Here is a 14,025-nt window from a genome sequence, read left to right on the forward strand (position 1 = left end):
TCAGGACCAGCCCAGACCCACCACAGCAGAATCGGCATTTTAACAGGAGTCCCAGGTGGCTTGTATGTACTGTAAAATCTGAGAACTCTGGCAAGACCATCAGTAGAGTCCCAGATGCTGGTAAGTTAAATGAATGACTGTAATCGTTTGTCAGTTTGGAAGAGCGGTCTTCACACAAGAGGCATGAGCAATTCGACCACAGTCACACTCCAGCCCTGAACAGCGGCTATCAGGGGCTGCCTCTGCAGAGCACAGTCCCGACTTTAAATATGGTCCTCCTGTGGGCAAAAAATTGGCTCCCCCAGATAACGCCCTGCTTAAAAGGCAGCTTCTGAATTCATTACTTTCTTCCATGTCATCAGCCCAGCCACACATTTCACTGCTCTCCATTCTGCCCCTGCACCAGGACTGCTGTACAGTGCTCAGAGTATAATCTCACCACCAATGAACCATGAACGCAAACTAATAAACATAATTGGAACTGATGCACTCGGGTTGCAATTTCCTTTTCCTTCATACCGTCTCCCACGTTAGGAGGGTACCATGGTGGAACACAGCAATCAACAGCATCCACTAAATGAAGATGCTAGCTCGGCAGGTCCCTCAAGGGATCATAATTCTCCCTTGCCCATTTGGGAGTTCAGCAACAACTTAGCCAGGGAAATGCACTTAGCATGTCCTGAGGGTTTTCCAGGGCCTGTGGCTCCTCTTACCGTGGTTGAGAACACCATCTTCCACCAGGACTTGCCACATGCCGACGGCTTGAGTGCGGGAGTGAACACAGGGCGTCTGCTGCAGCATCCAGTCCACCAGCTCGGTCCCCACACAGCATTGTCTAAGGGGAGGTGGACACAAAGGATGGGCGATCACCCCTTGTAGACGAAGATGTCTCTCTTGAGAGGAGACCCTCCAAAGAGCTTACTGCTTTCCCACCATAAGAGGTCTCCTTGCAAACACAGCACCACACGGTGTGGCCTTAGGTTCTCAAACTCTTGTACAAACCAATAAAACTACTCAGCTTGCTCGTGAGAGAACCTTCTAAGCGAGGCTGCCTAAACAAACAGCATTACAAGTTGCAGCACCAGGGGAGACCAAAGTGCTGCAGACAGGGAGCATTATCTGTCAAGCTAAAGATCTCAGGGCCAGATACTCTCTGATCTTGCACCTGTCCCAGGAAATATCAGTGTAAAATGAAGGCAAAGCAGAATTTTGACTTCCTTCACCCAAGCCTGTGAGGAATGAGTTAATGTTTGTGAAGCACTTGGAGATGCTTCCGAAAGGCGCTGTGGAAGAGCCAAATTATACAGCACTTTATATTTTCAAGTAATACTACTGATCTTCCTCAGAGGGGTGTTGGGAGAAACAAGCAATTAGCGATGCAAACCTCTCAGAAATAAGTTCCATGTAATGAGGATCAGCACTTCTTTCTACAGAGCCTGTCGTCTGAAGGGCTCCAAATGCTCTCTGTATAGTCACACATTCATCCCTAAGATGCCCCTCGGCGACAAGTTGGTCAGGATGGGCAAACTACATGCATTAGTTAGGAAACATATAAGCACACGCACACACATTAGGAAACACTAAAACCTTCAGTGGGATGATAGAGAAAGGCAGGTGTCCAGGGTGTGATGGTACAAGGGAGGAAATGGAATCTTTAAGTCCTATGGATGAATCCCAAGGGACAGTGGAACAGGCAGGAGTCACAGAGCAGCCGGCTGCCTGCAGCTGGGTCTGAGTCACTGGTGGCCTCCCTCCCATGCTAAGGATGCCACCAGCTCCTGGGGCACGGGCTGAGCCTGGGTCAAGCTCAGGGAGCTCCTCTTTAGTCTCCATGGAGGAGGTTCTCGGTGCCATCGCACTTTAGGAAGAGGTTTAGCCTGGGAGGACCAGGTCTGCGACTTATTAGCTATATGACTGTGGCTATATTGTTTCAACTCTCTGGTTCTCCATCTCCTCATCTATAAAAGAAAGGAGAAGAAAAAGATGGCTTCTACAGCCATTTTCAGTTCTAGTATCCTAGGAAGTGAAATTTATCAGAGCTCCTGGGATGTCCTGATTCAAGTCTGACCCTAAAATATTTCACCAGGAGGATGTACTGAGAAGGCCATTAGGTCTCCAGGACTCCTCTGATTACAGGCTATACCCACACACTGGAGTTGCAATGGGCAAGGAGGCGCCTAGTGACTATTCATTCTGAACCAAACAGATAATCTGTCAAAATATGCCTCTTCTAATTTGAGAATTTAGCAATGAGCAGAGTCTTGTAAAGGTATAGAAAAATCAATCTCATGTGGTTTTTAATTCAATGATTACCTTTACTAAAAAGAACACATGGAATTGAGATGATCCCAGATCACCTTGACCCTGATACCAGGCATAAGAATCCCGCCATGAGAATGCAGAACAAAGACATGCAGCTGTGCCACCCGTCACTGGGTTTCTTCCTGTTAATGATCCTTACCCACCTTAGAATTGACAGCAGATCACTAGTAGAGTGATCATTAGGGATGATACTGCATCTGGGGAGATGTCAACCCCCTAATACTGCAGCAATGACATAATGGCTATAATGAGGTGAGGAGCAGGAGGGAGGGTGAGGATGGAACTGGAAATAAGATCTGGGACAAGGAACTCAAACTGTGCCACAGAAAAGAGAAATCATGCCTTTGGCTTCCAGTTGTATCATGGGTCATTACCAACAGATCATTAATTTATGTCACAGGGTGTGGAACAGACATAACACCTATATTCCAGGAGTTTAAAATCTTAGTGCTATGGAGCAAGGATGCGATTATAGTTTCTGACTTCTAGTTTCCATTATTTTTTACCAAAGATGACATATTTTAATGGAATTTCCCTAACACAAGTCAACACTTGGGAAAACAGAATCACATCTTAAATTAAGGGAAAACCTCACAAAATTTTAAAAAGAAAAGGTCCTTCAGCCATATGAGATCTTAAAATCCACTTAATGCATGAAAGAGGTTAAGTTCTCTCTCGGTCATATGATCACAATTTCTTTTTAACCTTTACTTCCCTTAACATTACAGTAGTGTGTGGGGACCACAGACTCCCAACGAATGAGCTTCCAGGATTGGAGGAAAGGCCTCCAAATGTCATCCAAAATGGTAAATATCAACATTAAAAGGTTAGGTGCACAATCTGTCTAAAGAGATGGAATGTATAGTAAGAGGAACATGCTACTGATAAGACGAAAGCCTTTCTCAAACGCCATCTCATTTCAAAAATTCTAAATGTAATAAACTATCCATTTTGGTCTTGTAACCATATTGGGATCTAATATAAATGAACAAACAAAACAGAAACAGACTCATAGCTACAGAAAACAGATGGATGGTTGCCAGAGGGGAGGGTGGTTAGGGGACTGGGTGAAAAGGGTGAAGGGATTGAGAACTACAGATGAGTAGTTACCAAACAGTCATGGGGATGTAAAGTGCAACACAGGGAATATAGTCAATAATGTAATAACTGTGTATGGTGCCAGGTGGGTACTGGAATATGAAGGGAAACACTGTAAAAGAGATGATTGTCTAACCACATGCTGTACACCTGAAACTAATACAAAATAATACTGAACATAAACTATAATTGAAAATAAAAGTAAATGAATGAATAAATAAAACATTTATGACAAATGCAAGGAGAAGAGTGTTAGTGTGTGGAGTGGAGAAAAAGTGATCCAAGAGGAAGAATTTACAATGTTTTTCCATCTCTGTCCCTGGGAAAGAGACTGGATCTTGAGGCTCATACAGTGAAAGGTTTTCTATAGGGTGCACCAGGTATAATTTCACAGGTTTTATCAGAGTTGATCGTCACTAGAAAGATACATACCTGAAGATGATTTTAAAATGTGTTTTCTAGCTTTTTTCTGTGTCCTATGAATTTGGTTCATGTGAATCAAATGGGTTTTGACTCATATCAAGTCTGATGGGTTCTGAGGTCATGTCTCAGCTAAATGGGAAAGTGAGTCTGACCGGCTGATAGAAGAGGCCCGTGAGTCTGAATGACGGGTGCAGGCAGAGAGCATGAAGGCTTGTGTGCCATATACAGGCCATTCTAAGCCCTAAACCCTTATTGAGCGGATAAAATCAAGAGTAAAAAACTAGAAATAAGTTCTTATTTGACCCACCATGGCTCAGTCAGCCCAGAAGGTTTTACTGAATCATGCAGCTCTAGTCTTTAATACTTTTTAATTCCAGTGACAGCTACAATGAGTCCTTAATTCTATACAATTACAGCTGTGACAGTGTTGTATAGCCTACTATATGCATAATAGAATAAAATCTATATTTGATTTCTAAGTAAAATCTATAAAGGACATTATATATATACTTTTCATTCCTGTATCTGTAGGGCTTGGAACACAATAGTGCCTGGTGGCCAGGAGGTGCTTAATAAACTTGTGGAATGAGTAAAAGATAGAATGAACAGATCACTGAACCAACCTTGGTTTAAATCTTGACTCTGCCACTCATTAGATTTATGACTTGGACAAGAAAAATTAATCTCTTGAAGCCTCAGTTTTATCACCTGAAAAATAGTCATACACCTACCTAGCACATTAAGGTGAGGATAAAATGAGATAATGTATAGAAAGTGACCTGGTACAGGGCTTCAAGCATAAATAAATGCTTAGTAAATATTAGTCGTATCTCATCTAAATATAGTAGTTTTCCTAAAAGATATTAGTAAACAGAAATACAAAAGTTTTATTCTCTTTGTTTATCACAATTAAATCAATGCCCAAGCAAATTAGTTCAGAAGTAACTGCTGGGAATATTAAGAATAATTAAAGTTATGCGGATCCAAAACAACTTAGATCTTCCAGAACCGGGAGGATTATGAAACATGCTGCCCATGCATGAAAAACATGTTTCCATTTCACTAAACATGAACCAGGGGGCTCGCAGCCTTTAGAATTACTGAACATACCTGTATGTCTTTAGGTGATATTTTCTATCTCTTATCATGTGAGGTGCTCGAGAGAGAATGGTGTTTCGTAAAATTTTTCCAGCCCTGAGGATCTTCTCTGAAGGGACCTGGGTTTTAATCAGGTGGAAGGAGGGGGAGAGAAAGAAGGAGAGTTTATAGGAGCAAAACAAACCAGACAAATCCTTAAATCACTTTCCAATCTGACTCTGGCTTGAAAAATACAACTCATTCATACATTTACATTGTTCATGTGTATGACTGCTTTATGTTGAGAACCAAGACACACTGAATATGTATCATCTCTGCAGAATGTATCTGAGGTTGCCTGATGGGATGCTCTGACATATGGACCACCTCCAGTGGTTACTGATGGCTCATCAACCCACCTACATCCCATTACCTTGGTAATGGTGTTAGCAGGACGAAGAGGAACATGAGGTTCAATGAGAGGTGTCTGAAAAATAAAATGTTAAAGCAAAAGAAAATTAAACAAAAAGTTCACTAAAGAAAATTATGGGTTGGGGATAGAAACATCCATTTTTATAAAACTCAAAATAGCATTTAAAAAAAAACAAACACAAGAGCTAAAATCTGCCTACAGAACTTGAATGCACAGGCATTCAAAGGGCAAAATTAGACCATTCAATTTGCCAAAATTTAAATATAAATTTATTAAAAATGAAGGAAACAAACAGGAATGATTATATGTTTGTATGCTTAATGAGAGGGGAATTGAGATATCTACTCAAAGCATAAAAACATCAGAGCAGAGGCAAAAGCAAAGCAAGGCAAACATAAATACAGATCAAAATGACCTATCTCAGGGGCCAGGGATAAAGTATTGACTTAGGATGGAAATGAGTGATTCCATCCTCTGTCATGTAGTAAAGATTCTTTTTCTGTAATTTGTATTTTTAGGAAAAAGTCTTAATTTTTAAAATAATATTTCTTGGTGGTTGTATGCATTCAAGTTCCCCACTGGGGCAGCTCCTGTACTTTCCCTTTCATTTTCAAGGTTAGTGCACAGTTTTCAGGATTCTGTGGCTGTCACAACAGCTCTAGGATCTAGATAAAGCTTCTATCCTTATCCACGTTCTTCAGATGAAGAAAGCTGAAGAACTGACTTGCCACACACTGAGTCCCCTAGTCCTATTAAAATCCCCTCTACTTCTCTGAAATGTCTCGTAATGGCATTTCCAAAAGGAGGAGAAAGATAGATTCAGTGACAGGTGCTGGTAGAAACATCAATGCCACACTGTTTATGCCACTTCCAGAAGGTAAAAGCTGGCAGGTTTATTTATGGGTTGCGATAGGCAAAATAATGGTTCCCCCAAAAGATGTCATGGCCACATCCCCAGGGCTTGTGAACATATTAGATTAGATGGCAAAAGGGACTCTATAGAGGTGATTAACTTAAGGATCAAAGTGGGAGATTATCCTGGTGTTTCCAGGCGGGTCCAATGTTATCATATTGGATTCTTAAAAGGTGGAGGAGGGAGGTAGAAGAGTTAGAACCAGAGCGATAGCAGAGTGTATAGGCCTCAGCCCGATTCAGCTAGCTTTGCAGATGGAAGAGGCCAAGAGCCGAGGAATGAGGGCAACCTCTAGAAGATGGAAAAGGCAAAACAATAAATGGATTCCCTCCCCCCGCCCCCCCAGAGCCTCCGAAGGAACTGACCTGCTGACAACTTGATTTTATCAGGGGTGGGCAAACTTTTTGACTCGAGAGCCACAGTGGGTTCTTAAACTGGACCGGAGGGCCGGAACAAAAGCATGGATGGAGTGTTTGTGTGAACTCATATAAATTCAAAGTAAAGGAGCGGAGGGGAGAGCAAGAGAACCGGATAGAACAGCCGGATCCGGCCCGCGGGCCTTAGTTTGCCCACGGCTGTTTTAGCTCCATGAGACCCATTTCAGTCTTCTACACTATAGCACTGGAAGGTTATTCATTTGTGTTGTTTTAAGCCAAAAAGCTTACAGCAATTTGTTATAGCACTCACAGAAAACGAATACAGAGATTATTATACTTCACATTAAAGTCCCTACATTTTGCAAACAGAAGCCATTACAATGAAAATAAATTGTTAGGTTTTCACTCTAATCCTTAGTTTATATGGGATTATATAAATATAATGGGGGGGGGAGAATGAAAATCAATATTAATTTTAAATACTTTAGGTATCTAATACAAATAGACATGTATAAACATATGCCTATCATTTTATCAATGATACATTTCAGGTGCATTGGTGCTTTTAATATAATAGCATTAAGGAAAAAGTGAAAAGACTCTTAAGGCTTTAAGAAAACAATAGATGAGACAGATTTATTTAGTATGACTGAAATCTCACTGAATGTTTTTCATCACCTCACTGACATCCAGGAGACGTTTTTCCCCTCTTGAAATCACTACAGCGCAGGTGTCAAGCAATATTATAGTATTTTAGCAGCATGCTGTTTACAACCGGCATAGACCAAAAAATGTCAGCCTGGTCCCATTCAATAGCAGCTTTAAACAGAGACCAACTTTGCCCTAAAATAACTCATGCTCCCTTATGATAGACCTTTCAATGGGAGAGGGGCCATGAGCTTATGGAGTCCCTGTGTTTGTACCACCTCCTCCAAGAAGAGAGAATTCTGTGGTGCCAAGTCTGAACAAAATATTCAAAAGTGCCAGGCCAGCAGGCACGAGGACTCTGGAACTGTGTGCAGTTAAAACATGACTGTTTCTGAGCTGTGAGTTCCCAGTACCCGTGCCTCCTGCATCTTTACATTACACAGATGGGTTTATATGCCTAGAACTGTGCCTGGTTATGTATCCAAGTAGTAGAAGCCTCTGGTTAGTCCTGAAAATAGTCGTAGAAACCTATTTCTTCTTCCTGTCTTGAAAGAAAGAGATGCAGGTATACGTGAGAGTGGATGGATGTGGGATTAACTTCTGAGGCAATCTTTTCTTTCCTATATAAAAAGCTACTTTCCTTGGCACTAGTCTTTGAGAGGCTGGCTGAGATAGAGATTGTGAAGATGCCCGCACTTGAGGATTACTGATGGATGTTTATTCTCCAGTAGGTGCAATGAAACATTATTTGAAAATTGCATCTTTTTGTTTGTTTCTACAGAAGTGGCTCTATTTTAACAAAATGCTAAGAAGTGGTCCTTAGGTTAGTTTATTTTGATGGGTATTTCCCTTTCTGGTCCTTGGAGTCCTGAAAAGGAAGTATTACAAAAGCAGGGGGAAGCATCAGGCTTCAACCAGAATTGTTCCTTTGATTTGCAGCTTCTAAAAGGGTAAAATGTCCACAAGGTTGTCTTTTAGCTAAATAATCCTAGTTCCAATTCCAGGACCAGGAGGCTATTTAATCTGTTGAAAGGCGGCATTCTTAGAAACTTCCCTGGCTGGAAGGTTTTAAGTTTCAGGGCAACATAATGAATGGATGCTTTGAGATGGCTCAGTCCCTTTAATTAAACAAAACCTCCAAGGAACACATGCAGGGTGAAAGCAGGGGAAGTTTTATTTTGGGGGAATAACAATTTGTCTTTGAAAAGGGACACTATATCCAGGTAGGCAAGCTCCTATGTTCTAAGAACTATATTGGTTCCCAGCAGCCACCTGTTGTAAGATAGAGGGCATTTGTGACAGGTAGGCCAGGTCCCTGGAAAACAGCCACCTGCTAATGCCTGTTCAGGAACTCCTCGGTCATGAGTGTGGCTTTATTGCTTTTCTATTTCCTTTTTTTGGTTTCTCTTGGCTTTCAAGTAAACTTCTTTTGAGAATTTCAGCTTAGCTGTGCTTTAGAGAATGAGGAAAAGAGTTTCATTTTATAAATGATTAGGTTAAACGAGACAGGGAAAGAAGCAGCCTGGTGATATTAATGAGAATGAAGACAAGGAAAGCAGCCCTAAAGGCGAGACCAGACATTTCCTGTGGCAGGCCCTTTCTTCATCGGGGCTGCACATGTGCCCTTCTACATGTCATCTCCTTATTTTATTACTACTCTCACTTTTTATTGAGAAAACTAAGGGCAGAGACACATAGGGACTGAGCTTCCTGCTAATAACTGGAAGGCCTGGGAGTTGAATCCCAGGGACAATGACCCCAGCCCACCTGCTCTCTTCTTCTAGAGATGACTTTGCTCACTCTTTGGAAGAATTTGTGTTCTGTCTGACTCAAATCCATTGAGATAAAAGCATTTAAGCCCTTCTAGGTTGTCACTTAGCAGACTTGATCTTAAAAATTTCCAGCAATAGGGGAAGGAGGGTCAAGATGGCGGTGCAGGTAAATGCAGTACTCACCTCCTTCCACAATCACATCAAAATGTTCCTATGATGCTCTCAGCCCTCTAACACTCACAATTCCATGTCCCCCAGGCACTCTCTGTGTTGGGCTACAGATAGGAAGGTGGAGAGTGAGCGAGCACAGAGTGAGCCTTCATTAATGCTTCTTTGGTTTGTTTCCTAGGGTGGCTCTATGTTCTGACCTACAGCCAGAAAATACATATTACAAATGGGTCCTAAAAAGAAATGGACTCTTCTCCAATTAAATTTCATACATTTCAACACATCAATCATGTGTTGAAAATAAAAATTCTGCCTTCTTACCTAGGCATGAATGAATGCAAATTGGGCTATGAAAATATCATCCTAAAAAGCTAGGCAGAGAGAACAGATAAAGGCAGAGGTATTCAGCTCTCTGCTTTTCTTGGCTTTCTCCACTGAAGACTTCCCTCAGGATTGACCATAATTGATTTTTGTTTGTTTCTGGAGAGCGGATGCATTCTACTGCTTTTTATTATGTTTCTGTTACTACTGAAAAGGAGAAACAGTAAGGGAAAATATTCCTTTTGGCACCAGAGCCAATTCAGAAATACTAATCAGGTGGTGAAAAATATGAATTTAGCCTCCATTACAAGATGCACAATAATTCCCCAGTAGATTATAATGAGGTAATAGGTTTCATGAAAAACCACATGCAGGTCCTTTTGAAAGCAGGTAATTCTTTTTACTCAAGTACTTGCTCACAGAAGCCTTTTGCAATGCACAACATTTTAAGCCAAGTGATTAGAATAACAAGCTAGATTGGGACACAAGGCTCATGGCAGAACTCTGGTAACCCAGTGCAATAAAAAGTCATATAAGTCCGCATCCAATTTAATTCAAATATTTAATGAAGGCCTATTGTGTGCAAAGCAATGTGCTAGGCTAAAGCAGAAGACTTTGATAAAGTGCTCGGTCTAAATGAGTTCTTGATCTTGCTGGGAAAGTGAAACTTCTATGGGCTAAATAATTAGTGAGGCAATCTAAGTCAAATAAAAGCAACCACATTCTGAATTTCAAATTTTCTCTTTCTTTTTTCAGGTGAGAACATCTCTAGGAAGTGGGGAGAATAACATTCAATTATTTAATGAAAAATATAACTTTTAGAAATTATATTCCCTTGTTTTGGCATTTTAGAATAATACAACTAAGGTCTTGGAAAAGTATGCCTCTGTCTTGTAATTCATGATCATCAATGTCATCACTCTCTCGTTGACCAGATGAAATTAAAGGAATGACCAAGTCAGACTCATAGACTGATTCCATCACTGTGAAAAAACTTTGTAAGTTTTTCCATTTATTAAATAATGGAAAAATCATCTACAGACTTGTTTGGCTTCTATCTGCAGCTTTTTTATTTTTTAAGTCTTTCCTAGTTCAAAATTGGCTTATAGATTTCCAATTTCAGCTTCCACATATATAGATATTAGAAGTTGTTACTCCCATCCTTACAACATGGAAAAGCTAAAAAACGTGAAAATAATGACTTCTCTTGGGCCAGAGGAAACTGCCACCCCAAAATGTGGAGAGTCAAGGGAATCCTGAGAGTTAACAGCTGAGATTTGGCTACCTGGAACAGAAACCAAAGACTGGTAGGAACACTTAAATGGGGTTAAATTAATTAAACAAGGAACTCATTAGGCTGATGTGGCTCTAAGGCCATGGCAGCTTATGTAAGCAGCCAAAGTCTAAGCCTATAAATGCCTCAAGATTATGAAATTAAAACCTAAGTACAACCAATCACACACAGCCAACTAGGCTTAAAGCTACAGCCAGTCAATTTCCTGGCTTTGCTTCCACCTTTTCTCTATAAAAGTATCGCCCTAAGCACCTGTTGGTAGAGTACTCTAACCACTTCTGGTTGGGGTCTGATCCAAATCAACTTTGGCTCAAATAAACTTAAAATGTTTAATATGCCTCAGTTTACCTTTTAACAGCGGTAATTTTGAAGAACTGCTAGAGACTGAATGTGGAGTAGCTTGAGAGTAAGAAACTTCTGGAGGGTAGTCTTAGGTGGATCCCCATACCTCCTAGAACTCCATCAGGCTTTCTTGATGAAGAGCGAAAAAAGATCTTATGGATTTGGGGTTGGGGGGAGTGGGGTGTAGGGTTGGGGAGGGGGAAGCATTGTGAAATACAACCAGAGTGTTCTCTGTAACAAAGGGAAAAGACTCTACTAGATTCTTACCCATCATGGGGAAAGACATTTCTTTGACTCTAGTCCCCTCTAGCCTTCCTGTCTCAACTAAAAGAGAAAAAGAAGCTAAGAAATAATTGTGAATGACTGAAATTTAGTCATAATATTATAAGACACTTCCTTTCCCCTACTTGCCCCAACCATGCCAGTAGAAAAGTCATGGATTACAACTGAAAGAGCTGCAAGATACAGACTCTAAGTTACAAAGTAATCATGGGGATATAAGTAAAGCAGAGGGAATATAGTCAATAATATTGCAATAACTATGTATGGTGCCAGTTGGGATACTGGAAACCTTAAGGGGAACACTATGTAAAGTATATAATTGTCTAACCAGTAAGCTGTACACCTGAAACCAATACAAAATAAAATTGACAGAAAAAATGTAGACTTTATCAAAGGAGGAGTTCTTAGGGAAGCCCAAACTAAACCCAGGAAACAAAACCATGGACACTAGAAGCCTCTAGCATCTATAACTATAACAAACATTAAACTCAGCTCAAACCCTAGCCATATTTACAACAACAACAAAAAAACTCACACTAAAAGTCTACTTTCCATTCCTCTTGCCCAAAACATTGTGTCGGGCTTGTAACCAAAAATTACAAGGCATGCTAAAGGCAAGGAAAAGCTAAGTCTGAAGAGACTAAATAAATATCAGAGCCAGACTCAGATATGACAGAGAGTTTGGAATTGTCAGACAGAAAATTTAAGTGAACTATGATTAATATGTTAATTATGGAACCATATTCCATTGATAATACTAATGAAAAAGTAGACAATATGCAAGAACATATTGGGTAAAATAAGCACAGAGACAAGAACTCTAAAAAAGAAATGTCTTCCTTCCCTCTCCTTCCTCAATGGACCAGCAACAGAGAAGAAAGGGCAGAAAGGGTGGGAGTGGAAGAAGGCAGACCACATCCCTGTATCAAGTGCTGGAACCACCAGCCCAGTCTTTTCAGAGTTCTATTCCAACAAAGCTAGAAGTTAGAAACTTGACCTAGCAAGTTATTTTATAGATATTAACAAATTGATTCTAAAATTCATATAAAGAGGCAAAAGACCCAGAATTAACACAATATTGAAGGAGAAGAATGAAGTTGGGGGACTGATGTTATTCCACTTCAAGACTTACTATAAAGCTACAGTAATCAAGACAGTGTGGCGTTGGCAGAAAAACAGACAAATGGAAACATAATAGAGAGCCCAGAAATAGACCTACATAAATGACCCACACAAATTGATCTTTGACAAAGGAGCAATAACAATAGAATGGAGAAAAGACAATCTTTTCAACAATTGGTGCTGGAACAACTAGATATATCCACATTCAAAAAAATGAACCTGGACACAGACCTTACACCATTCACAAACAATAACTCAAAATGAATCACAGACCTGGATGTAAAATTAGGTAACAAAACAACACATTTGTAATAACATACTGTAAATAAAAACATATAGTGTGAGTTGCCATGTTCTGTAATTCTAGTTTGAATAAAAAGTATATAAATATAAACTTATTCTATGGACATTTAAGAATGCCCTCTGTAATGTGCTAAAGTTAATTTATTAGAATTCAAATGGGATTATTCTGGTAAATGATGCTAAATTTGGGTTACAATGCTGGGTTTGGGCTACAAAATATTTAAAACGAGATTAGCCCAATTAGGAACACACCCTCTCACACAATCTGAGAAACTACAGAAACTCCTTTAAAAAAATCAGCCCATAGCCTGGCCAGTGTGGGTCAGTGGTTGAGTGTTGACCTATGAACCAGGAGGTCACAGTTCTATCCCCAGTCAGAGAACATGCCAGAGCACATGCCCAGGTTTCAGCTCAATACGCAGTTGGAGACATGCAGGAGGCAGCCAATCAATGCTTCTCATCATTGATGTTTCTCTCTCTCTCTCCTTCTCCCTTCCTCTCTGAAATCAATAAGAAATATATATATATATATATATATATATATATATATATATATAATTTTTTTTTTTTTTTTTTAAATCAGCCCACGACAAATGGTTTTTCTCATCTTTGGTGCTTTAAAGATTCATAATTAATGCATTAGATGAAACAATTTAAAGAACCATTTGGGGAGATTAGTGATCAGGTAAAGGCAAAACAGTGAAAACTCATAAATTATCTTGCATATATCATGAGAAAATAAGAGAAAGTCAAGATGATGGAGAGAGATGGTTTCACATCTCTGGGTCCATCAGTCCTGAATTTCTTATTTTGAGGGAGCTATAGAATGTTTTCTACATACATCAATTGTGTCCTGAGCTGAACTTCCAGTCTTTCTGCATTTCCTGAATTTCCATTACTGCAAATATTTCACTGCTTGTGCCACAGCTGTTTACCTGTTTCACCGAGTACAACATGAGCTCCTTAAAATAAAAAAAAAATTGTGTTCTTGTTATCTCGGAATCCCCATGGTGCTTTGTACCTAGGGATTATTCATTAAATATTTATTTGACTAGTACATGGAGAAATCTCTGGGGAGATTTTTACCTGGCCGTGGTATAAAAAGAATGGAAAGAATTTTTCCTCTTCTC

General features: G+C 40.0%; 1 protein-coding gene across 12 annotated transcripts in view; it reads right to left on the reverse strand.

Moving 5' to 3' along the window:
* Nucleotides 1-14,025, reverse strand: part of RAPGEF4 (Rap guanine nucleotide exchange factor 4) — a 270,049-nt gene that overhangs the window by 86,434 nt on the left and 169,590 nt on the right. For 9 of the 12 annotated variants that reach the window (XM_080671010.1, XM_080671019.1, XM_080671015.1 and 6 more), the window contains 3 exons: nt 5,354-5,407; nt 4,954-5,060; nt 714-835 (listed from right to left, as the gene is read on the reverse strand). In XM_080671010.1, coding sequence (XP_080527136.1) covers nt 714-835; nt 4,954-5,060; nt 5,354-5,407 — 283 coding nt within the window. The remainder of the gene's footprint in view (nt 1-713; nt 836-4,953; nt 5,061-5,353; nt 5,408-14,025) is intronic. The other 3 variants (XM_080671018.1, XM_080671014.1, XM_080671021.1) reach the window with 1 other exon arrangement.

This window comes from Plecotus auritus (genome assembly GCF_963455305.1).
Source record: "Plecotus auritus genome assembly, chromosome: 5".
NCBI classification, from domain to species: domain Eukaryota; kingdom Metazoa; phylum Chordata; class Mammalia; order Chiroptera; family Vespertilionidae; genus Plecotus; species Plecotus auritus.